The sequence below is a fragment of the Barbus barbus genome (genome assembly GCF_936440315.1).
Source record: "Barbus barbus genome assembly, chromosome: 28".
Lineage (NCBI taxonomy): Eukaryota > Metazoa > Chordata > Actinopteri > Cypriniformes > Cyprinidae > Barbus > Barbus barbus.
In genome coordinates this window covers 21,972,987-21,998,214 of record NC_136756.1, presented here as the reverse complement: position 1 = coordinate 21,998,214, position 25,228 = coordinate 21,972,987, and the positions used below count along the sequence as shown (strand labels likewise).

The following is a 25,228-nucleotide window of genomic DNA, read 5'->3' as shown; positions in this document are numbered from 1 at the left end:
GACTGGGCAAAAATGGCCTGCATGGCAGAGTTCCAAGACGAAAACCGCTGCTGAGCAAAAAGAACATAAAGGCTCGTCTCAGTTTTGCCAGAAAACATCTTGATGATCCCCAAGACTTTTGGGAAAATACTCTGTGGACTGACTTAGACAAAAGTTGAACTTTTTGGAAGGTGTGTGTCCCATTACATCTGGTGTAAAAGTAACACAGCATTTCAGAAAAAGAACATCATACCAACAGTAAAATATGGTGGTGGTAGTGTGATGGTCTGGGGCTGTTTTGCTGCTTCAGGACCTGGAAGATTTGCTGTGATAAATGGAACCATGAATTCAGCTGTCTACCAAAAAATCCTGAAGGACAATGTCCGGCCATCTGTTCGTGACCTCAAGCTGAAGCGAACTTGGGTTATGCAGCAGGACAATGATCCAAAACACACCAGCAAATCCACCTCTGAATGGCTGAAGAAAAACAATATGAAGACTTTGGAGTGGCCTAGTCAAAGTCCTGACCTGAATCCTATTGAGATGCTGTGGCATGACCTTAAAAAGGCAGTTCATGCTCTCAAACCCTCCAATGTGGCTGAATTACAACAATTCTGCCAAGATGAGTGGGCCAAAATTCCTCCACAGCGCTGTAAAAGACTCGTTACAAGTTATCGCAAACGCTTGATTGCAGTTGTTGCTGCTAAGGGTGGCCCAACCAGTTATTAGGTTTATGGGGCAAGCACTTTTTCACACAGGGCCATGTGGGTTTGGATTTTGTTTTTCCTTCATAATAAAAAACTTCATTCAAAAACTGCATGTTGTTTACTTGTGTTCTCTTTGAGTAATATTTAAATTAGTTTGATGATCTGAAACTAATTAAATTAAAGTGTGACTAACATGCAAAAAAAATAAAAAATTAGGAAGGGGGCCAACACTTTTTCACACCACTGTATATATACAGCAGGTAAAATAAGTATTGAACACGTCAGCATTTTTCTCAGTAAATATATTTCTAAAGGTGCTGTTGACTTGAAATTTTCACCAGATGTCGGTAACAACCCAAGTAATCAATATAAACAAATAAGTTCAGAAGTTAAGTTATGTGTATTAAAATGGAATGACACAGGGAAAAAGTATTGAACACATGAAGAAAGGGAGGTGCAAAAAGGCATGGAAACCCGAGACACCAGCTGAAATCTGTTAGTAATTAGAAAGCAATCTTTCCTAGTCATTGGAAATTAATATTAGCTGGTTCATGGTTCAGTCCCAACACCTACATTAACAGGATGATGAAGATGAAACAAGGGTGGACAGCAAGACAATGATCCCAAACACAGCCAAGGAAACTCTCGATTGGTTTCAGAAAAAGAAAATACAGCTGCTAGAATGGCCCAGCCAATCACCTGACTTTCAGTAGTTCAATACTTTTCCCCCTGTGTCATTCCATTTTATTACACATAACTTAATTTTTTTAAATGATTTGTTTTGTATGTATGGATTACTTTGGTGGTTACCGACATCTGGTGAAAATTTTATATCAACAGCACTTTTAGAAGCATATTTACTGGGAAAAATGGTGACCTGTTCAATACTTATTTTACCTGCTGTGTGTATATACATATATATGAAAAATGCGAGTTTCTCAGCAATCGTGTAGTAAGAAAGGTTATAATACTGCTACCTCTGTGCCCTTGAGCGAGTTATTTAGCCTTAAGATACTCCAGGGCGAGTTCCTGTTCCTGACCATTACTGAATGATTCATACAGGTACAAGAATCATGACCAGATCTTTGTCATCTCTCAAGAAAATAACTTCAAGATAACGATAGGCGTTGCTTCCAGGAGACTAGAGAATAGTGTTTCTGCGAGGCAGATGAGACGTCAGTGGCGCTCGCTGACAGTGAGAGATGGCATGGCTTTTCTCGCCTTCTACTGAAGAACAGTGATGGATGATGGGAACTACCTCCCAGCCTACAAACAAAGCCGTACACTTTGTCTTCAGGAAGGGCAGTGGCATTATATAGCAGGTTAGCCTGGATAAGCTGAGTTTATTATAGGCTATACTTGGCAGAGCTTATAGGGATATTCCTCACTAGCAGCTTTTATTGTGGTTTGATGGTAATGAACGATAAATACGCATGTTAATGTGGTGGCTTCGCCACACTTGGATGCCTGAAGCTCATTCCGGAGCAACTCATTCAATTTATGTGTATATAATATATTCATGTACTTTGTGGCAAAATCGATTTTTGCTATGAAACACTATGATCATTACATAAGTGTCATGTGGTAATGGGTTTTTGGCCTTGGACACATTTCTCTATAGCGGTGACTGCACCCCCCCCCCCCCCCTCCTGTTGTGATGAGATGTTCAGTCTCAGAGTGAGAGAGACCCTTGTTAAAGTAACTGTGTCACTGCAGGTGATAGAGTGCTCCCTAGTGGTAAGAAATGAAGATATCTACTGCAAAGCTGCTCTCAGGTTTAGCCGGTGAACCAGATAACAGGTAACTGAGAAGGTCTTAGTTACCACTGAAAAGAATTTTGTGGAAAAACATTAGATTTTTTTTTCTCACGTATTAGTCTTTTTAAATTTGTTAATGTAATGTTTTTAATATATTTGTATGTATTTCTAATTATTATTTAATATATGAATTATTATATTTTATTATATTATTATTATTTTTTATTCTGAACTGTAAGTTCTAATTGATTTAATTTCATTATAAATTAGAACTATTTTTATTATGTTATTTATTGATTTATTACATTCCAGCTCTTCACTGTAATTTGTTAAAAATAATTAATATTTAGACTAGGGCAAAAAACTAAATCATTAAAAACAAATTGTCTGAGGAATTATCTGGGTGTTTGGCATTAGATAATGATTTGATTGTTGTGGTTTGAGGATCTTATATAAGTTATTATTATTATAGAGGCAAGTGTTTTTCTCTAACAGTGTCAATACTTTTAATAGACTCAGAACACAGTTCAAATGAAAATCTGTCTCATTAAATTACTGGCATTTCTGTGTTCTTTGCCAATACTTACAAGAATAGTTAATTGTTTTTATGCCCTCATGTTATTCTTTCATTTCAGCAACCCAAAAGGAGAAACTGCGAAATATATGGTTGACAGAATTCACAAAATACACAGTTACTAAGCTACAGCATTTCTGACAGGCTCACCTATATAATAAATGTTTGCATTTATATGTTTTTTATAAAACATTCTGTAGTCACAAAATACACTTGCTTTTGAATGGCTGTCTAGAGATGGATGCTTTGCCTCCATTATTGTGTAGTTATGTCATCTACCAACAGTGGCTAACCAGACCTGAGCTCGTAATAATCTGTTGGTCTGCTGCCATCTAGTGAACAAAGCAGAATTTTTACTGTTTTTTAGTAACTCTCATCGTTTAGCTTCTAATATCAGGAGTTATTCTGTTGTCATTTGTGCTGGATGTTCTCAATTTTGATATTCACATACAATATTAGAAACAGTTTTCTGTACAAACTGTCAGCAGTGCTTGGTCACAGTGTTAAGGGGTTTAAGTTATCAGGGTTGCTGTGCAGTTGCTAAGGTTTTCTGATTGCTTTTTAGTGCATTTCAACCCAGTTTCCTTCAAAATTGATTATTTTAATAGCTTTAGATGGCTCTGATTGCTTAGAAAAGTAATAGCAGACAGCAATTTGGAGAATTATTAATGTCTGTAGCACAAACAATGTGGCATGCATTGAATGCCAAAGTTTAATTTGTTACATACATACAGTGTATAACAAGACATTAGGTCCAGTACACATGAAAGACTATTAACAAGCCAAAGCTGTTGCACTGGGTTAAATTGGCTGAAAGTAGAAATATAATGTCTGTGGCATCTTGTCATTTGCGAGACTATGTTCTTGATGTGCGTCAGCCCCGTCTGTCTGATTAAGGGCAAAGAGTCGGGACATAAAAGCTTTTTAGAAATGCCACTGAGTCAATATAAGTATGATTGGAGCAGATCAGGACTATTCCATGAAACGTGTGTGTGGGATTTTATAGACTTAGACACTCACACGCTGACTCTGGATGGTCTTCATTAAAGTTCATTAATGGCTGATTGAGCTTAATGATCTCGCCAATGATTTCAGCACCTACCTGCTTCTTGTTCACCCACCTCCCGCTCTCTCTCACTCTCTTTTTCCCTCCTCTTACTTTCTGCTCATCCTCCAGTCCACTCTCATTTTTACTCACAGTACTGAAAACTGGTCAAACTGACCCAGGAAGGCTTGCTCAGCTGTAGTTGGTCCCGTTCAGCGTTGATTGTAACTCGACGATGAGTTTGCCAGCAAACTCAGAACTTTGTTCTCTGGAGAGGATCGCCCGTTACCGTAGCGCTTGCATCAATGGCTCGCCGTATGCCATCAACAAACCTATTGACATCAAACCTCGGAGAAAATGGTAAAGTTTTCAGAATAGTCCGCTGCTACATTTATTATTCAATTCAGGACTGGATTATAATTTAGGAGATGTTAGCATGTGAGATTTGTTTTGTTGTCCTCATTAAATGTTTCCTTGTGGGATATAGTTTGGAAAGATTGTTCCATATTTCATAGTGTTTATCCTGGCTAATTAATGAATGAATAAATGTTGTTCTGACAGTTTGGATCACTTATTATGTGAATGCTTAATGTCAATGGTTAAACTCGAGCTATTATTCATATGTTGTTGAATTTAAAAGAAAATGCATGTAAATATGTCTGATGTTGTTTAAAGCTGTGGATAATAATAGGATGTGATAACCAGCTGGTTATGAGCCCATTGATTTCCTTAAAGATCCTTTAATGCTTCTCGTCACCGATAAACCTGTTTTATCTACAGCTCGGTTAGATAAATTGAGTGGCTAGTCGAATTGAGTGGCTCTCGTGACCTTTTCTGGGTAATTATCAAATATTGTGGAAACTTGCATAACAAATGTGTGTTAAATTTGTATTCATAAAGGTTCATATTAGTAGCATTACTACTAATAACTAATATATGTCATTGTTTTGACATTCGCGCAGTCCAGTAAGTAGCAGGTGTGTGTCAATAACTACAGTACACATTGAGAGAAATTTGAATGTGTGTGTGTGTTTGTAAGTGAGAGAGAGTAAGTCGGAGTGTATTGGGCCAAAGACAAATGCTCGGCAACAGAAAATCGCTATCAGATATGTGCCTTATGCTAATGCCAATAAAGCACACACACACACACACACACACACACACACACACTTAGAATGGACAGGTAAAGGACACATCAGATAAGATGCAAAGTATAAACAGTTTTCAGATGAAGAAAAAGGGAAAATCAAGTTCATTTTATATTGCTGGATTTTTTCCAGTATAGTGGCACAGACCCATTCAAATCGTCTGCGTTCTGTTCTTCATTCAGCTGCGGTCAGCCGCTAATGTTGAGTCTCTCTCTCTGCATGGTTTTATTTCATCCAAGTAATTATGAGTAGGAGGTTTAGCACATTTATCAGATTTAGAATATATTTAACACTTTTTAAAATAGCGTAGTTTTTCTTAGATCAACTCCTGATGATTTATTTTTACTAATAATTGGTTGTAGGTGAGTGGGAGTGTGATATGGGGGTGAATGCATGTGGAGATGTATCAGTACTTTTCCAGAAACTTACCATCTGCTATGCAGTACTTTAAGACAGACAGCATGCAAAGTTATTTTGGCTTTAAAAAAAAACAATTTAAATTAAATACTGTAGTGCTATGTATTCTAAATAATAAATATTAAATGTGTCTGTATAGTAAAAAATAAGAAACATCACTTAAAGAGGATACTGTATTTTAAAGATAATATAGCAAGCTTTACAGATCTTTATTGGAAAGAAAGAGTGAACTGTACTGGGATGTTAATCCTGTGGCAGAAACAGAGAAACAAATAGAGACATAATTAGCGTAGCTGCTGTTTCATCTAAGCAAAAATGATTTGTTCAACCCAAACTAAAGAATAATAATAATGTACATTTGATCAGATATAACTGCAGTACAAGATTATAAGATGCATTATGTGAATGCTTGGTTAAAGAGATGTATCTTTAATCTAGATTTAAACAGAGAGAGTGTGTCTGAACACCGAACGTTATCAGGAAGGCTGTTCCAGAGTTTGGGAGCCAAATGTGAAAAAGCTCTACCTCCTTTAGTGGACTTTGCTATCCTAGGTACTACCAAAAGTCCATTTTGGACTATCTGTAGCTTGTTTATTGAAGATGCAGGACAAACACCTAGCAGTGCATTACAATAGTCTAGTCTAGAGGTCATGAATGCATGAACTAGCTTTTCTGCATCAGAAACAGGTAGCATGTTTCGAAGCTTGGCAATGTTTCTAAGATGGAAGAATGCTGTTTTTGTAACATGGGAAATATGATTTTCAAATGACAAGTTGCTGTCTAATATAACACCCAGATTTTTGACTTTAGAGGACGTAACAGTGCATCCGTCTAGTTGCAAATTGTAATCCAAGAGATTCTGTGTAATGTTTTTTGGGCCAATAAGTAATATCTCTGTTTTATCTGAATTTAATAGGAGGAAATTATTGGTCATCCAATCTTTTATATTTTTTACACAATCTATTATCTTAGATAGTTGAGAAGTTTCATCTGGTCTTGTTGAGATATATAGTTGAGTATCATCAGCATAACAATGAAAACTAATCTCTTATTTTCAAATAATATTACCAAGGGGCAACATGTATATTGAAAATAGCAGAGGACCTAGGATAGATCCTTGTGGTACTCCATACTTTACTGGTGATAATTGAGATGACTCCCCATTTAAATGAACAAAGTGGTAGCGATCGGACAGGTAGGATCTAAACCCTCTTAAAGCCTGCCCTTGAATACCAGTATAGTTTTGTAATCGATCTATGAGTGTGTCATGGTCTATAGTGTTGAACGCAGCACTAAGATCAAGTAATACTAGCAATGAGATGCAGCCTTGGTCTGAAGCAAGAAGCAAGTCATTTGTAATTTTAACAAGTGCAGTTTCTGTACTATGGTGAGGCCTGAAACCTGACTGAAATTCTTCATAGAGATCATTTTTTTGCAAGAAGGAGCACAATTGAGCAGACAGAACTTTTTCTAAAATTTTTGACATAAACGGAAGATTTGAAATGGGTCTGTAATTTGCCAGTTCATTAGAATCTAGTTGTGGTTTCTTAATAAGAGGCTTAATAACCACCAGCTTGAATGGTTTTGGGACGTGACCTAAAGATAATGATGAGTTAATATTGAGAAGCGGTTCTTCTGCTACAGGTAACAACTCTTTCAGTAGTTTAGTGGGTATAGGATCTAATAAACATGTTGTTGGTTTAGATGCACTGATAAGTTTATTTAGCTCTTCCTGTGGGTGCGATGAATGAAGCTGAAATACTAGATGCAGTAGAATCTGCATTTGATATTGCATTTCTGATCTATTTTATCAGTAAAGAAATTCATAAAGTCATTACTAATAAACTGTGAGGGAAACTTCAAGTGGCAGGCAATGAAGGTCACAGTTACAATACCTTGGCTTTGGACATTAAAGGGACCTTTCTACTGACTCTGAAAAGGACCAGAAGAAAGATGCCCATGAGGACTGCAGATGTGGCCGGAGCAATAAACTGCTCTTTTACTTCTTTACTTTTGAGATAGTTTCATGTACAGTTTACCAGCACAGAAGCTTGTGTTTCCGACATACCAGCTGAATGCGAGAAGGCCAGACAGGTGTTATTGGATTATGGGATGAGGTCAGAGTAGTGACGTGGACATTTTCCTCACACAAAGCTGAAGCTCTCTTATTTGGAGTCAGTCAAGCTGTCAGTTTTCTCAGGACACCATGGCTAGTGAATCTCCTGGCGGTTCTCCTCTTTCTCTCTTTCTTAGCACTTTTCCTTGGAATGGCCGCCACCTTGATATAAACTCACTGAAAGGCAAGAAAAGGAAACGCTGGTTCAAGTCACGCAGGTACATTGCACATTAGACAGATATATGGTTTGCAGTGTACCTTTTAATTGGTTAAAAGTACACACTAGATGGGGCTGTATCAGTAACTGCATCAATGATTTTTTTTTTTTTGCAGTGGTCGTCTGTTTTTATAACTGTCTTAAGTATCCTATCTGTCTTAAGGACCAATCAAGCTAGATTTTGAGTATATTATTGTAATTGCTCCTGTCTAAGCAAGCAAACATGATAAAACCTCACTGGTATATACATTACATAATTGGACCATGCCATGGGTTAATTTTTGCAAATGTCAAATGGGTAATGTTGATATTGGGTTTAGCTGTCACATGGTTTATATGATGTAATGTTTTTGACACTCTGTTTATTACAATTTCTGCTGGCCGAAGCAATATATATATATTTTTGTTAATATATTACCTTTTAAATTTTTCCCCCCAATTTTTTGCTGATATGGCAATAAAAAAATCTTTGTATATTACTTTTCCCCATTTTTATTTGCAGTGTATTGTTTATTGGTATCTTTTTTTATTACTAAATATTAATTTATATAGATAGATTGCAGATTTATATATTTATATTCTGCCATGACAATCATCGTCATTGTTGCTGATTTTGCCTATATATATATATATATATATATATATATATATATATATATATATATATATATATATACCCATACATACACACACATATATATATATATATATATATATATATATATATAAAGTTGCGGAAAAGCTTTTAATACATCTTAAATGTGGAAGACGTCCTTTTTTACTTTAGACAAAATTTATAAAAAAAAAAAAGAAAAAAGAAACATTTACAAATTACTGTCAATATACAGCAGGTTCTCATTACCCGATATAGTGTGACAACATGCCTCTACATCATTAAATCATTAAATAAATAAAATCATTTTTCTGATCAATAATGGTAGAAATGTTCAATAATTGCACTGTATTTATTACTAACTGATGCAGTTAAGCCATTTTTTTTCTGTCGTCTTTGAGTTTAGCTGTTTTTTAATTGTTTTTTTTTTCTTGTAAAAAGTGTGTCAACTTGTGAATCCGTGAATTAATTCCACAGCACTTAGAATAATTAATTCCACAGTTAATTCCACAGCACTTAGAATAAATACTTAATTGTTTTTACATTGTTTTTACACTCTATAATTGACTTTGTCAGGAGATGTTCTTGATTTGATCTAGTACTATCTGCTTTAATCTCTTGTGAACACAGGGGGGCAATGATGTGCACAAACTTATATCAGCTGTTGCTGTTGTGTGATAGTTACTCCGCTGTCTATATGTAGTGAAACAAACACACACTCACCATTAAAGTCTTATTCTAGTGCCTTTTTAAATTTGTTATAATTTAGCACTGACAAATTTCTCACAAACTAATTCATTATCAGATCTGTAAACTTTCTCTGAAGATAAAATCAAGCTTGTTGTCTAAATGTTTATTGAAACCATGAAGTGAGCAGAGCTGCAAGCGATACTCCCTACTTTGCTGTCATTGGTTGACGTGTGTCATGCATCACTGGAACACCTCAGAGGGCCCTTGGGTTAATGTGTGAACCGTTAGACAAGCTCACGCAAACTAGTCAAGCACAGCCACACGTGTTCAATTTTATTTGCTGAAGAGTTCTCAGAGTTCTCAGTTCTTGACACTAGTCATTTTTTTACCTTTTAGTGATGTTTGAAGAGCCCTTGTTGTCTATTTTGGCCGTTAAATGACTCTTATATTATTACATGCTGGTCATTGCACAGTATGTGAAAGTGCTTTTAATAAGCTCATTGTGAATGACTCGTGTGGATGAAGTGGTTTTGAAATTCCAGGCTTCGCAGGATGTGCAGTTTCACACTAAATCTTTTGACTCAGTGTGAATTCATACTACTGGTCAACTCCTTCCCATCCGTTGGGATCCCTTACCTTTCATTTTTCCCTGTCATCTGAAACCTCACAAGTTGAGGTGTTAAGTTGCCTCCTCCATTCAGTCATATCAAACATGAGGAGTGCCCTACCCCCGACTACGTCATTACTACATGAGTCCAAGCAGTGAGCCCTGCAGCTAGCCAGTAAGGGAGGGAGGAAAGTACACAGTGTGGGAGTTTCAGGAGAGAGAGAGCGAGTGGGGGAGAGACGGATTGTCTTGAATTATAGCAGTCAGTTGCTGAGTGACAGAAACACTGGAACGCCTGTCCGGTCAGTTTGAGAGTCACGGGACACGAGGGGCTCCTGTCAGTGGACCAAACAGAGGCAGGGCCGTCTCGACCAAGTCATGTTCACACTTGGAGACACACGTGAGGACTGAAAACAAACACACACTGCTGGGATTAGCTGTAGCCGCTAGCAGAGGGAAATCCACGTCCAGAATGAGCATTATCATGAAGCCCCGGTCTCGCTCCACCAGTTCACTTAAGAACACAGACGGGTAAAGGAGAACTTCTTGGCTATCTCCTCCCTTAACCTATTACCCCATGCTTGCTGTTTCCTTCTCCCCTCTTACATCAACCGTTTGGCTTTCCATATCTCTTTTTAACATCTTGTGCAACTCTCTGCTTCCTCTTAAGTATTAAACCCCTTTGTTTTTCCACTTCCACAAATTGAGTTTCACACTACCTAAGGAATTTGTCTTTTATTTACATTCTCTTCCACTAGTACTCTTCCTCTGAGTTTTTTATTTACTTTCTGTCTCACATTGACTTGTTAAAGTGTAACTGCGGGATAGATTTAAACATTCTTTGATGCATTATGTTGTCTGCTTGTCAAATAAGGGTAGAGATGATTTGGCCCCAAGTCAATTTTATGTCATCAAATTTTGGTTTATTACTTTATGGTGTTTTTTTTTTACCGAAATAATTTGTTTTTGTACATATAAAAATATACTTTATCCAATGTTTACACCATCAAATGTTAAAATATATATTAAAACACTGTATATGTATATATTATTCAAGCTAAATATACATGGTTTGAGTTAACTTCAGTAAATAAATTCAATCAGAGAAAATGTTTTGCACATTGCATTTTGGGATTGCATTTTACTCCTTTTAATTTAACTGAAAACAAGTATGTCGACCAATACTATATCCAATACGTTTGTGCAATCACCTTAAAAAAACAAAAATGGCAAAAAGGCGGACTGTTATTTCCACATGAGAAGACTGCTGCTGGATTGCTGCATATTTGCAAGCAGTGCCAGAGGGCAGATACCTCACCCTTGTTTCTCTTGTCCCATCTTGTTCTCCATTTGTGTTTGCTTATTTTAGAAGCAAGTGATGATTGTTTGTGGATAACTGATTATTTTGGTACAACAGTTTTGAGTCTGTTTAAATGCAATGCGTGTGTGAAGAATAATATGAGCAGTCATCCATCACTGCAAAATCTGAGATATTGCATATTAATGATTCACAGGAATATTTTGGTGCATAATTATGTTATGTTTGTGTCTGAATGTTTATAAAGCAGGCTAGCAAAAAAAGAGACGGGTTACAACCCCCCCTTTGCTAGTGGAATGCTTCATTCCATGCCCATGAATAACGGCTCTCAGCTAAGCAAACGTCCTTGCTTTCAGAAAGTGTGTGTGTGTATGAAAAAAGGTTAAGATGTCAGTAGGAAATCTCACTGACATCTTATTGATGTCATCAGTGTATAGGGCGACGTGTGTGTGTCAGTATGTGTTTCCTTCACCTCATATATTGACCCTATTGTCTGCAGTTCCTGTTTATTTTGCTTTATTGTAATGTATGACAGTGACGCAATGCATGTCATACACACCAATCATTAAGTGATAGTTGCATCTCATATCCTGTCATTCATACTATTGTCATTTGGGCTAGTCTAATAAAATATTACCATCATTTGAATTTGCATACTGTGCGGTTATATTATGCACGCAAATTAAACCAGTTAAATGGGCTTTTCATTAGTGATCTCAATAGACGTTTCTAATTTCCAATTCGTGGTTGCATTTAAGAGAGTCTTACATCTTCCAGCTCGTGGAGTGTTTTAATCTGTGTGTATTTGTTTCTCTATGTAAAAGAGAGGTTTGCGGATTTGTTATGTTTTGTATGACACCTAATCTGATGGAATAGATGGCTCATTTCCTCTCCTGTCGTTTAAGCTTTGACATCACTGACACATTATAGCGCCTTGTTAGATAAACACATCAAGAGCCATCCAATTACAACAGCTTTTATGTGGCAAAGTGCAATATTTGCATTTCGTGGAATTGTGTGTTAAGATGAGCACATGTGTTTCTGTTGTCAGCAGCAGTCGCTAAATATGGCTTTCACTCTTTTTCTGTTAATGTCATTACGTACATAAAGATTTAAGTTATTTGTAGAGGCGACAATCACTTTTTAAAGCCTAATTAACTCAAATAATTGAGATACACTCTAAAAAATCTGAAATTGAGAGAACTTAAAAACTTAAGGTAACAGATTCAGGATTTTTTGAGTTTACTCAACTTGTGGAACATAACACAAACACAAAATACAATCGAAAACTTTACAAAATATAATCAAAAACACTACATAGAGCTAAAACATCTATTATTTCTGAACAATACATATTCGTGTTATCATGTTATCCCCATGACCAAAAATACAAATTATTCTAGAGCAAGCATTTAAGTGTTTGGCCCTCACCACCAAACTTGACATTGTAATTTCTTGTTGTTTAATATTTTAAGTTGCTCAAAATAAATGGCCCAAAAATATTTTTATGTAATGTCAACTTTTTTCATTTGATAGTTCAGATAATTTTAATTTCAGAACTCAACTAAACAATTAATAAGTCACTCCCAAAACTTTGCTGCTTTGACTGACTGATTCACTTTCCCATATTTCCTTTACTTATTTTAGAACATGGTAATTTTAACAACAGTTATTTTTATGCTTTTGACAGAGCTTGATTTGATTCATGAATTATTCCTGCCTGCTATTTTTATCTGTGCATCTCTTTTATGTGTCTATTTTGAGCATATTCTTGTTCAGTCTCATGATTGACAAGAAAAGCAGCAGTGTTTTGGGAACAGCCTAATGTGATCACCAGAAGAAAACAATGTCTTCTACATTCTCTTTGCATGTGGTCTCGAACCATTGGGTTCTACTTTCTGCCATTAAATAGAGCTTAGGAGGGCAGGTAGTCACATACCAGTTCATTAGAGATCAACTTTTAGCATTAGGGATAACTCATTTCTTTTTCTTCAGTTATGGAATCACAAATATGTATTTAAGTTATGGTTATTAGGTTACTTATATATTTTTTTTAATATCAGTTTACAGAAATGTTTTGCATATGGTTTACATTTCACAAAACGGAGCAGGTCGTTTCTGTTGTCATTTTCTTTTATTACAAATATTAGTACTCAAAGTATAATTTAAACTCCTTTGAGAACTCTGTGAACTCTTAGCATTGTTATTGTTTACTACCATTCTAATTGGAAAAGGTAGGTTTAGTACCAAAAACAGTTAGTTGGGAAACAGCCAGTCTCAATTAAAGTGGCTTAAACTGCATGACCAAAGGGATTGGGCAGGATGACCACAACAATAGAGCTAGCCAGTTGGACATCTGATGCTATAGATAGCATAGTAGAGATTGCAGCTACTGTAATTATCCCTTTGATGTTTTTAAGGTATAGACATAGTTAATCCTTTCCCTAAAGTAACATTAAATGGAAATGCACACCGTCCATAGTGGTTCTTGTAGTTTGTAGAAGAATAACTCCCTGTATTGTGATTGTTTTAGGTATTTGTATAGCAAATCACTTTGGTTTTTATATATCTTGACTTTAAGTGATGTTAAAACATGTTGTTCTAAATCCTTCTGCTTTTGATCTTCCTTGTCTAGAAAGAAAAATAACTCTTTTTATAAGCAACTCATGAAGAAACCAAAATCCATACACCCCTTTAAATAGAAAACATACAGTGACCCCAAAAAGTCAAACCTAGTCCCATCTGCAAACTAATTATGCTAGAGATTTTCTCAGAACAAGCTTTAACTTCTAACTTTTCTGTGCTATTTTTACTATTTATTTATAAACTGGTCTTATTTTAGGGGATATATGAAGTCACTTCACACAGGTGCAGAAAAATGTAACCACAGATGTAGTTTCGCACATGAACTATGGACATGCTCCATTTCAAGTTCAAGTTTATTTGTATAGCGCTTTTTATAATACAAATCGCTGCAAAGCAGCTCTACAGGAAATTAAGTTTCCACAATATATTTATATATTGCAGAACCTTAATATGTTTGACTTATGGCAAAATTAGGTATTTCTGTATGTTGTCTGAGCGTTGGCATCCTCTGAGGTCCTCTGAGGGGTTGGCATTATCTTTTCTCAGGTGTTTGGTCATCTCAGATCATTTATGGGTTGGATCCAGACTGAATCTTTTGTAATTCCTAGTTACCATGGGATGTTAACAGAGAAACAAATAGAGACATAATAGCGTAGCTGCTGTTCCATCCAAGCAAAAATGATTTGTTCAACCCAAGCTAAAGAATAATAATAATGTACATTTGATCAGATATAACTGCAGTACAAGATTATAAGATGCATTATGTGAATGCTTGGCTAAAGAGACGTGTCTTTAATCTAGATTTAAACAGAGAGAGTGTGTCTGAACCCCGAACGTTATCAGGAAGGCTATTCCAGGGTTTGGGAGACAAATGTGAAAAACCTCTACCTCCTTTAGTGGACTTTGCTATCCTAGGTACTACCAAAAGTCCAGAGTTTTGCGACCTTAGGGAGCGGGTTGGATTGTAGCGTGGTAGAAGACAAGTTAGGTACGCAGGAGCGAAACCATTTAGGGCCTTATAGGCAAGTAATAATATTTTGTAAATGATACAGAACTTAATAGGTAGCCAGTGCAGAGGATGTAAAATTGGGGTAATATGATCATATTTTCTTGACCTGGACTACCTGTAGCTTGTTTATTGAAGATGCAGGACAACCACCTAGCAGTGCATTACAATAGTCCAGTCTAGAGGTCATGAATGCATGAACTAGCTTTTCTGCATCAGAAACAGGTAGCATGTTTCGAAGCTTGGCAATGTTTCTAAGATGGAAGAATGCTGTTTTTGTAACATGGGAAATATGATTTTCAAAGGACAAGTTGCTGTCTAATATAACACCCAGATTTTTGACTTTAGAGGACGTAACAATACATCCGTCTAGTTGTAAATTGTAATCCAAGAGATTCTGTGTAATGTTTTTTGGTCCAATAAGTAATATCTCTGTCTTATCTGAATTTAATAGGAGGAAATTATTGGTCATCCAATCTTTTAAATTTTTTTACACAATCTATTAGCTTAGATAGTTTAGAAGTTTCATCTGGTCTTGTTGAGATATATAATTGAGTATCATCAGCATAACAATGAAAACTAATCCCTTATTTTCTAATAATATTACCAAGAGGCAACATGTATATTGAAAATAGCAGAGGACCTAGGACAGGTCCTTGTGGTACTCCATACTTTACTGGTGATAATTGTGATGACTCTCCATTTAAATGAACAAAGTGGTAGCGATCGGACAGGTAGGATCTAAACCCTCTTAAAGCCTGCCCTTGAATACCAGTATAGTTTTGTAATCGATCTATGAGTGTGTCATGGTCTATAGTGTCGAACGCAGCACTAAGATCAAGTAATACTAGCAATGAGATGCAGCCTTGGTCTGAAGCAAGAAGCAAGTCATTTGTAATTTTAACAAGTGCAGTTTCTGTACTATGGTGAGGCCTGAAACCTGACTGAAATTCTTCATAGAGATCATTTTTTTGCAAGAAGGAGCACAATTGAGCAGACACAACTTTTTCTAAAATTTTAGACATAAACGGAAGATTTGAAATGGGTCTGTAATTTGCCAGTTCATTAGAATCTAGTTGTGGTTTCTTAATAAGAGGCTTAATAACCACCAGCTTGAATGGTTTTGGGACGTGACCTAAAGATAACGATGAGTTAATATTATTGAGAAGCGGTTCTTCTGCTACAGGTAACAACTCTTTCAGTAGTTTAGTGGGTACAGGATCTAATACATGTTGTTGGTTTAGATGCACTGATAAGTTTATTTAGCTCTTCCTGTCCTATAGTTGTAAAGCACTGCAGTTTTTCTTTGGGTGCGATGAATGAAGCTGAAATACTAGACGCAGTAGAATCTACATTTGATATTGTATTTCTGATGTTATCTATTTTTATCAGTAAAGAAATTCATAAAGTCATTACTATTAAACTGTGAGGGAATATTTAGATCGGGTGGCGTGTGTTTATTTGTTAATCTAGCTACTGTGCTAAATAAGAACCTTGGATTGTTTTGGTTATTATCTATGAGTTTGCGGATATGCTCTGTCCTGGCAGCTTTTAGAGCCTGTCTATAGCTGGACATACTGTTTTTCAACGCAATTCTAAAAACTTCCAAGTTAGTTTTTCTCCATTTGCGCTCAAGATTACGAGTTTCTTTCTTGAGAGAATGGGTATAACTGTAGTACCATGGCGCAGTACATTTTTCTCTAACCTTTTTCAATTTGAGGGGGGCAACAGCTTCTAATGTATTAGAGAAGATAGTGCCCATGTTGCTAGTCATTTCGTCTAGTTCATGTGTATTTATGGGTACACAGAGCAGTTGAGATAAATCAGGCAGGTTATTTGTGAATCTGTCTTTGGTGGCTGGAACAATAGTTCTGCCCGGACGATAACGCGGAGCCATATAACTAATATCAGTAATACGCAGCATGCACGATACAAGGAAATTATCAGTAACATCATCACTTTGAGGTACGATATCTATATCTCTCAGCTGGGCCTGCTTCTCCACCAGGTCGCGGATCTGCTTCTCCACGGCCTCCAGCTCCAGCTGCACCGAATGCAGCTCGAATGTGTCCTTACCTGCACTCAAAGGTAGACACAAATCCACCATTTAAGCAAGTAACAGTGAAACAGTGGTAATGTGTGTGAATAGAGTATTAGCAATCTAAGCGAGATTAGCAGCAGCCACGCTGCCGATGCTAACGGGCTATAAGCTAATAGCAGACTCGAGAAATCAAAATAAAACTAGTGATAACAAGGCGCTCTGATTGGTTTTGTTTTAGAATGAAATGAAAAAAAAAAACCTATTAATTCAGTTTGTATTATTTACTATTTATGTTTGTCATAATTATAATTTATACATTTTTAAATAATCAACATACTTTTATTAGTTTAACAAATAAATTTGATTACTTTAAAATTATATTTATTTTTGTGAAATATTTTGCTTGTTCCTATGACATTCATATATTTTTGTCCAAATACTTTTTGGGTCCTCTGTTAATGTTATATAATGAAAGTTAACTGGTGTACAGTAAATTCTCTAGAAGTTCTGGCAAGTTTGGAAGTAATTTCCGCTAACATGCTTTGATAATATCAGTGGTGTCTGGGGAGATTCCACCCAACCTGTTCCATTATGCTTTAAAATAACTGGAAGTCATTATGATTATCTAGAAATGACTGTTTAATGTATCATGTGCATTGCGTCACAGAGCGCTGTTTGACGTCTAAAGAGCTTAGAGATTTTGTCCAATTCCAGCAAAAAAGTAATTAGGGATTAAATTCAGACTTCTACGAACCTCTCAGTTAAACTAAACTATGGTTAACACAACAACTTGTTTTTTTTTAATATTTTGACATTTAGGAGTGCAACAGAAAGGTTTCTCATAAGATTAATAGAGGTTTTTTATCTGACACTGAATTAAAGCTGCTAGAAATGTTTTGTGTGTTGCTCTAAGTTTCTTAGTTTTCCATTGTTCTTTGTTGTTGTGTCTGTGTCGTGTGTGAATTAATTATGGAATGTTTGTATATCAGGAACAAAATAACTTCAAGATAATTACCCTCAAAAGTATGCACTTGGTATGTGCTTTTGGACCTATAAGATGTGTTGGTGTGTGTGCACTTGTGTGTGTTTGTATGTTAAGTGTAGTTTAAGCAGGCAGTGATCTTTGTACAGGGAACAGATGGAGACCTTCACATACTATTTATTTGGGAAATTAGGGGAGTGAAATTAGAGCACTAGCAAAGTGAAGACGAGGAGGAAGGGGAGAGGATGCGGGTGGTGTATTTTCCCCTCTGTAAATGAAGACACACTAGACAACACTATTTGCTAAAGAGCTTTTCCTTATTGTGGGGAATCGAAAATTAATAAACATTTGGATAGAAGAATCTGGACAGCAATATTCAACAAAAGAAGATTTGATATATAGATATGCAATAATGACAATTGTTAATAGAACATACATTACTGATCAACAATTTGGGGTCAGTAAGATGTTTTTTATTAATGATTTTATTCAGCAAGGACACATTGAAGTGATCAAAAGTGAGGGTAACGACTTTTAAATCCTGAAAGTCTCCTAAAAACCACTCAAATGCTGATGATGATGTGACAGTCACCAAGACCATCACCACACGTGCAAACCAGAAGCCATGGATGACAGCAGAGGTTCGTGGGCTGCTAAAGACCAGAGATGAAGCATTCAGATCAGGAGATAAAGCAGCCCTCAAAACGGCAGGAGCCGATCTGTCCTGTGGCATCAAAAATGCAAAACGGTCATATGCTCAAAAAATCAACAATCACTTCACAGACAGCAGAGACACACGGATCCTGTGGCAAGCCATTCAAGGTTATTATAGTTTTGAATTTTTAAATTCGTTTTATTTTAATATCGTTTTCAAATTTGCTAAGAAATTCAGTTTAGTTTTTATTAGTTTCATTAATATTTTTGTTAGTTTTAGTTTAGTTTGTATTTTGTGAACACATTTTCATTTAGTTTTTATATAGTTTAGTTTCCATTTTAGTTTCAGTTTTAATTTAAGTTTAGCAGAATCAACAGATCACTTCCAGAGCGAAGGCTAACGAAAGACTTTAATATAACCTTAGTGAGGCAAACGTTTAGTGACAAAATTAACCCATGCTGAGATTGAGAGACGGTAAAAGTATACAAATATACACCAAAGGAAGTTTACTACATAAATCTACACAAGTTGCGCTTAATGTCATATCTAATGGTGTGCTGAGATATTTAATATGAAAATAAACATAGCCTAATTTGGTTATGTCTTTTTTTCTTATTTAACTATAATCATGATATTGTAACTGTCGTGTCTTGCGCACTTTTCCGTGAACATCTGCACATAAATCATAACTGGGACTAATAAAATTCAATAATAACGGCAATCGTAGGCCTATTTAAAGGCTCACATCTGAATGTGTTATTTTCTTTATTTATGAAGAATTATAAGCGTGTGTATGATGTGATTTAGCCTATGCATATTTATTTGTTCGAAAGTTTGAAAGATGCTAGGGCAAGTTTTGTATTGTTTACAGAAAGGTGCGTTCTCATCTTTTTTTTCTGTTAATTATCATGTTGCTTGTCTGTTTTTCTTCAAAGCACCAACTTGCCTAATGTTGGTTTGATTGCTTGTGTTACATGAGAAAATAAATAAATAATAAAAGTTTTCCTTCCTGATGTTGTAGATTAATGCGGGTCCGGTTCGGGTCGCGACTCTGTCTTTATGTCAAACGGTTCTGGTCTGGTAGGCTACAGAAATAAATGAGTGCTGCTGTGGGATAACGGGTCGGGGTGTTCTGTTAAGTACTGCTGGTGCACGTTTATCAAACAGGACCCGTGCAGGACTCTGCTTTAAACTGCTTTGCGTCAGAGATGCGCCATTTACAGGTATTTCCCTAAACCGCCACACAGCTCATATATTTTTCAGCCAAGGGGTGAGAACGTAATGATTACGAAAACAATTATTTATTTTTGTTAATTATTATTTTATTTCAGTTAGTTTTTCAATAACTGTTGTTAGTTTAGTTTCGTTTTAGTTTTTCAAATATTTTGATATTTTTATTTTATTTCAGTTTACGGAAAAAAATTTTCATCAATCGTTTTCGTTTTAGTTTTTGTTTGTGAAAATAACCTTGATGCAGACCATCACTGACTACAAGCCCCCGCCACAGGCCTGTGATGATGACACATCCCTCCCCGATGCACTCAACCACTTTTATTCACGGTTTGAAATGCAGAATGACACACCTGCACAAAAACTGCCCACACCTCCCAACGACCGGGCGCGCTTTCTGTCTCCAGCCAACGTAAGGAAGACCCTATCTAGGATTAACCCACGCAAGGCTGCGGGTCCTGACAACATACCTGGCCGTGTTCTGAGAGACTGTGCTGCACAGCTGACAGATGTCCTAACAGATATCTCAGGCAGTCATCCCCACATGTCTCAAATCCACAACAATCATACCGGTACCAAAGAAATCACCTGTGTCCTGTCTAAATGACTACCGTCCCATCGCACTGACTCCAATCATGATGAAGTGCTTTGAGAGGCTAGTCATGCACAACATCAAAACCAGCCTCCCAGCTCCAGTTTGCATACCGTCCAAACCGCTCTACGGACGATGCAGTATCCTCCACCCTCCACCTGGCTCTTACCCACCTAGAAAATAAAGACTCCTATGTTAGAATGCTGTTCATTGACTTCAGCTCGGCATTCAACACAATAATCCCACAACAGCTCATAAATAAACTAAACCTGCTGGGCCTTAACAATTCCCTTTGTAATTGGATCCTGGACTTTCTAACCGGAAGACCTCAGTCAGTCCGTGTCGGCCACAACACCTCGAGCTCTACCACACTGTGCACAGGTGCCCCACAAGGCTGTATGTTCAGCCCACTGCTCTTCACGCTGCTGACCCACGACTGCACTGCCAAGTTCAGCTCCAACCGGCAAGTTTGCTGATGACACAACAGTGGTAGGTCTCATCAGCAACAACGATGAAACGCACTACAGAGAGGAAGTGGCACAGCTGGCTGAATGGTGTGGCACAAACAATCTGTCCCTCAATGTGGGGAAGACAAAGGAGGTTGTGATAGACTTCAGGAGAAACTCCGTTGACCACCCCCCCACTGACCATCGACAGCTTGTCTGTGGAGAGATTCAGCAGCGCTAAATTCCTGGGGGTGCACATCACAGAGGATCTCACCTGGACCACCAACACCATGTCACTCTCCAAAAAGGCACAACAGCGCCTACACTTTCTCCGCCGGCTGAAAAGAGCAAGTCTCCCTCCACCCACCCTCACCACATTCTACAGGGGCACCATTGAGAGTGTGCTGACCAGCTGCATCACTGTCTGGCACGGGAACTGCAGTGCTGCTGACCGCAAGACCCTCCAGCGGACAGTGAACACAGCTGCAAAGATCATCGGTGCCCTTCTTCCCCTCCATCCTGGACATTTTCCTTACACGATGCTCTAGCAAAACCAACAGCATCGTGAAGGACTCCATCCATCCCTCCCTCCCACAGTCTCTTCCAGCTCCTACCATCAGGAAGACGGTACCGGAGCATCAGAGCCCGCTCCGCCAGACTGCTCAACAGCTTTTTCCCCCAGGCTGTGAGAGCCCTGAACTCAAATCACCCCGCCCCCCTCTGAAACCCCATGCAAACCTCTACCTCCTGAAACATGGACCACCCCCCAACCTTACCACACCAAAGAAAAAAACTGTATGAAACTTTTTTTGTGCAATTCAAAGTGTGCTACACACAGGTGAGTGGGCCTGTACAAACCACCTGTAGTAACACACTCTCCTCTATGTGCACTAGACACTTTACACACACTGCTGCGTGTACACAATCCCACAAAGACTCAGCAATATATGTATGTTTACATGCTCATGCACTAGATCCTGCACTGTTCCCCAACCAGCTGCTTGACTCAAAATATTTCTCTTTGCACATGTACAGTATTTGTGAAGCATTCGTATAGTTTGTATTTTTTATCTTTTATTTTTTTAGTTTGTATAGGGTAAATATTTATATATAAGTATACTTATAGTTAAAATCTGTCAGTAGGTTAGTTGTGTATAGGTTTATAGTGTTTTTTACTTCATTGTTGTATGTCTGTATTTATGTAGCACCGCAGTCCTGCGAGGCACGACATTTCTTCCACTGTATGTCCCCACATGTAGCGGAATGACAATAAAGCTCGACTTGACTTGACTTATTATTATTATTATTATTATTAAAATATTAATATTTAGACAAAAATATTAAGCGGCACAATTGTTTTCAACATTGATAAGAAATGTTTCTTGAGCAGCATTATATTTTCATTTTTAGTAATATTTCACAATATTATTGTTTTACTGTATTTTAATAAAATATGCAGCCTTGGTAAATGTAAGAGAATATTTTCAAAAACATGAAAAGAATCCCAATGAATGGTAGTGTGTGTGAAAAACACTCTTTTTGTTATATTCTTTTTAAGACACAAGGCAAAATAAAAAATATATTTTGGTGCAAAAATTTTATAATTTAAATCTAAATATTGATTGATTGATTGATTGTTTGATATAAATATAGGTTTTGTTATATTTAATATTTTATTCTGTAAAATATTTTGTGGTCTGAGCACAGGTGGTTTTAGGGGTAGTGAGTGATAATATTATAATTTCATAAAATAAAGAGCATGTAAAAAGGAATTGAATATTTTTTATTATGAAGGTTCTAGTGATAATCTGAGATTAATCTCAGAAAGTAGAAATGTTGCTGGTCTCAAAACTAATCACTGGAGATGTTTTGTCCCATCTTTCTAGAATCAGTGAGGCATTTTCATTTTCATGCTTGTTGATTTATTTATGGTTATTATAATATACCCATATTCCCCTTTGTAGCGTAAGCATCAGTGCTTTTGTGTGGGTTACAGTAAAAGGAGAACAGTCTCATTCATAATGCATGTCTAGAGTTGAGAGTGTGAGACGGTAAGCCGGTGCATTCCTGTGATATGACCCAAGAGAGATGAGGGCAGCACATCAGCGGGCCTCTCACCGTCAGCTCTAGTTTTAACTGTGAATAAGTCAGTTCTCAATGAAACACAAAAGTAAAGTCAGGTGCCATGACGTGTTGGGTTGACAAAGCACTGGACACAAACTCCAAATTCTGTTTTCGCCTCGCACTGTGCGTGAGTTTTGTTATTGCTGACATATTTGTTCTCAGACAAAACAAAACTCAATCCCCCGTTTTACGTGGGTCATGAATCATTGGCCCCTTATGTGCGAGACAGTACAGTCTGCTGAAGTCACCAAGGTGCCGACTGAACCACTAATATGGATTTATCCATCCGCATCACGTTACTCGTCTCAGATGTGAGCCTGCATGAAGGTGATGACGATGGCTAAGCGAGAATAAGACATACAGCCACGTCACCATTCGTGTCAGGAAAATACCCAGGGCAGAGCAATTATATTAATGCTCCCCGGGGATTATGGGTCAGCTTGTTGTAATCACAGTTGGGTGGATGTAAGGTCGGTCTAGTGAGATGAAGGTTAAGGACATCGCTCCCGCTGAGCTGGGGAAGCCCTCTAAATTGGGACTTTTTCTGGAAGAGTTTTTTTTTTAATGTTTTGTTTTTTGCACTACAATATTACAGCGACCTCAATAAATATGTATTTAAATATAATGTTAGTCACATTACATTGGATCAAATTGAAGTTTTACTTTATTTTTTGTTTTGTTTTATTTTTAATTGTTTTATTTTTCAGTTTTTTGCTTTATATTTATTTGTTAAATATTTGCTTTTTGTGTATTTTTTGTTTTGTGTTTGTTGGTTTTTGTTTTACGTTTATTTTTGAATGTTTATTTCTATGTTTTTTTTCATGTCAATATTATTTGATAGACATGTCTATATATTTTTTTACAGTTTTGTTTTATTTTTAATCGTTTTATTTTTCTATTTTTTTGTTTTGTGTTTGTTGGTTTTTGTTTATGGTTCTTTGGAAACACTTTACAGAATGGTTCGTTAGTTAACATTAGTTAACAACATTAGTAAACATGAACTAAGAATGAACAATACTTCTAGCTATACTTTCAGCATTTACTAATGCATTATTAAAATCACAAGTTGTGTTTGATAACATTAGTTAATGTACTGTGAACTAACATGAATAAACAACGAACAAGCGTATTTTCATTAACTAACATTAACAATGCATTGTTCATTGTTTGTTAATGTTAGTTAATGAAAATACGCTTGTTCATTGTTTATTCATGTTAGTTCACAGTACATTAACTAATGTTATCAAACACAACTTGTGATTTTAATAATGCATTAGTAAATGCTGAAATTAACATTAAGATTAATAAAATGCTGTTGAAGTATTCTTTCTTAGTTCATGTTTACTAATGTTAACTATTGAACCTTATTTTAAAGTGTTACCGTTTCTTTTTTAATGTTTATTTCTATGTTTATTTTTCATTTTTCATATCTATATTATTTGATTACATGTTAATTTGGAGTCCTGACAGTTTTGTCCACACTCCACACGCTGCTTGTATCCTCACTAGGTATCTTGCGTCACTATTAGGAGTTACCTAACCGAAAACAATTTATGCTGTTTTTCCATAAAATTTTGTTTAAAACTAACCTAACACACATATCCTTTATAGACTCATAGTAGAAAATAGCAAACATTTGTCCAGAAAATAAAAGACAAATCGCAACAGCTGCTAAGGTAAAAATTTGTCAACAAAATGCCCATATTACTGGAAATTGTTAACTTTGTCAACCTGAGTAATATGCTACTCTAACGTCCTCCAGTTTTCTCATTTAACATCAGTGCTAACTGTCCTGTTGTTTTGTCTCCCCAGCTTTGATGTGGACAATGGCACCTCATCAGGACGTAGTCCGCTGGATCCCATGGCCAGCCCAGGGTCAGGTCTCATCCTCCAGGCCAACTTTGTGCACAGCCAGAGGAGAGAGTCCTTCCTGTACCGCTCTGACAGCGACTATGACCTCTCACCAAAGTCTATGTCCAGAAACTCCTCCATTGCCAGTGACATGTGAGCAAATGTCTCTTTTAAATGCAGAACTGGTTTATTGGCATATACATTTCTTTTTATTAATGTTCATGTTTTATTCATAAATGGAAAGACAAATAAGGAAAACCATGAAGAGAAAAAGCTTGTGCTGTTGTAATTGGTATTTTGTCCTTTTTTTTGCAGACACGGTGATGACATGATTGTTACCCCTTTTGCACAGGTATTGCAATATTAAATATGTCAATATTTCAAAATTTAAAAAATTATGAAACACAATCTAACTCATTTTATGCGTCTTTTCTCAGGTTCTGGCAAGTTTAAGGACTGTCCGGAATAATTTTGCTGCTTTAACAAATGTACAACAGGAAAGGGCCAATAACAAGTGAGTGCTTTAA

At 36.6% G+C, this 25,228-nt stretch overlaps 1 protein-coding gene across 2 annotated transcripts in view; it reads left to right on the top strand.

The window, feature by feature from the left end:
* The window catches only part of LOC306848078 (3',5'-cyclic-AMP phosphodiesterase 4D-like), a gene marked incomplete at its 5' end in the record, with an annotated part of 114,631 nt that overhangs the window by 72,249 nt on the left and 17,154 nt on the right, over positions 1-25,228 (top strand). The window contains 4 exons of one of the 2 annotated variants that reach the window (XM_079382408.1): positions 10,086-10,401; positions 24,663-24,854; positions 25,017-25,053; positions 25,139-25,215. In XM_079382408.1, coding sequence (XP_079238534.1) covers positions 10,343-10,401; positions 24,663-24,854; positions 25,017-25,053; positions 25,139-25,215 — 365 coding nt within the window. Of the gene's footprint in view, positions 1-10,085; positions 10,402-24,662; positions 24,855-25,016; positions 25,054-25,138; positions 25,216-25,228 lie in introns of those variants that run through there. The other variant, XM_079382407.1, reaches the window with a different exon arrangement.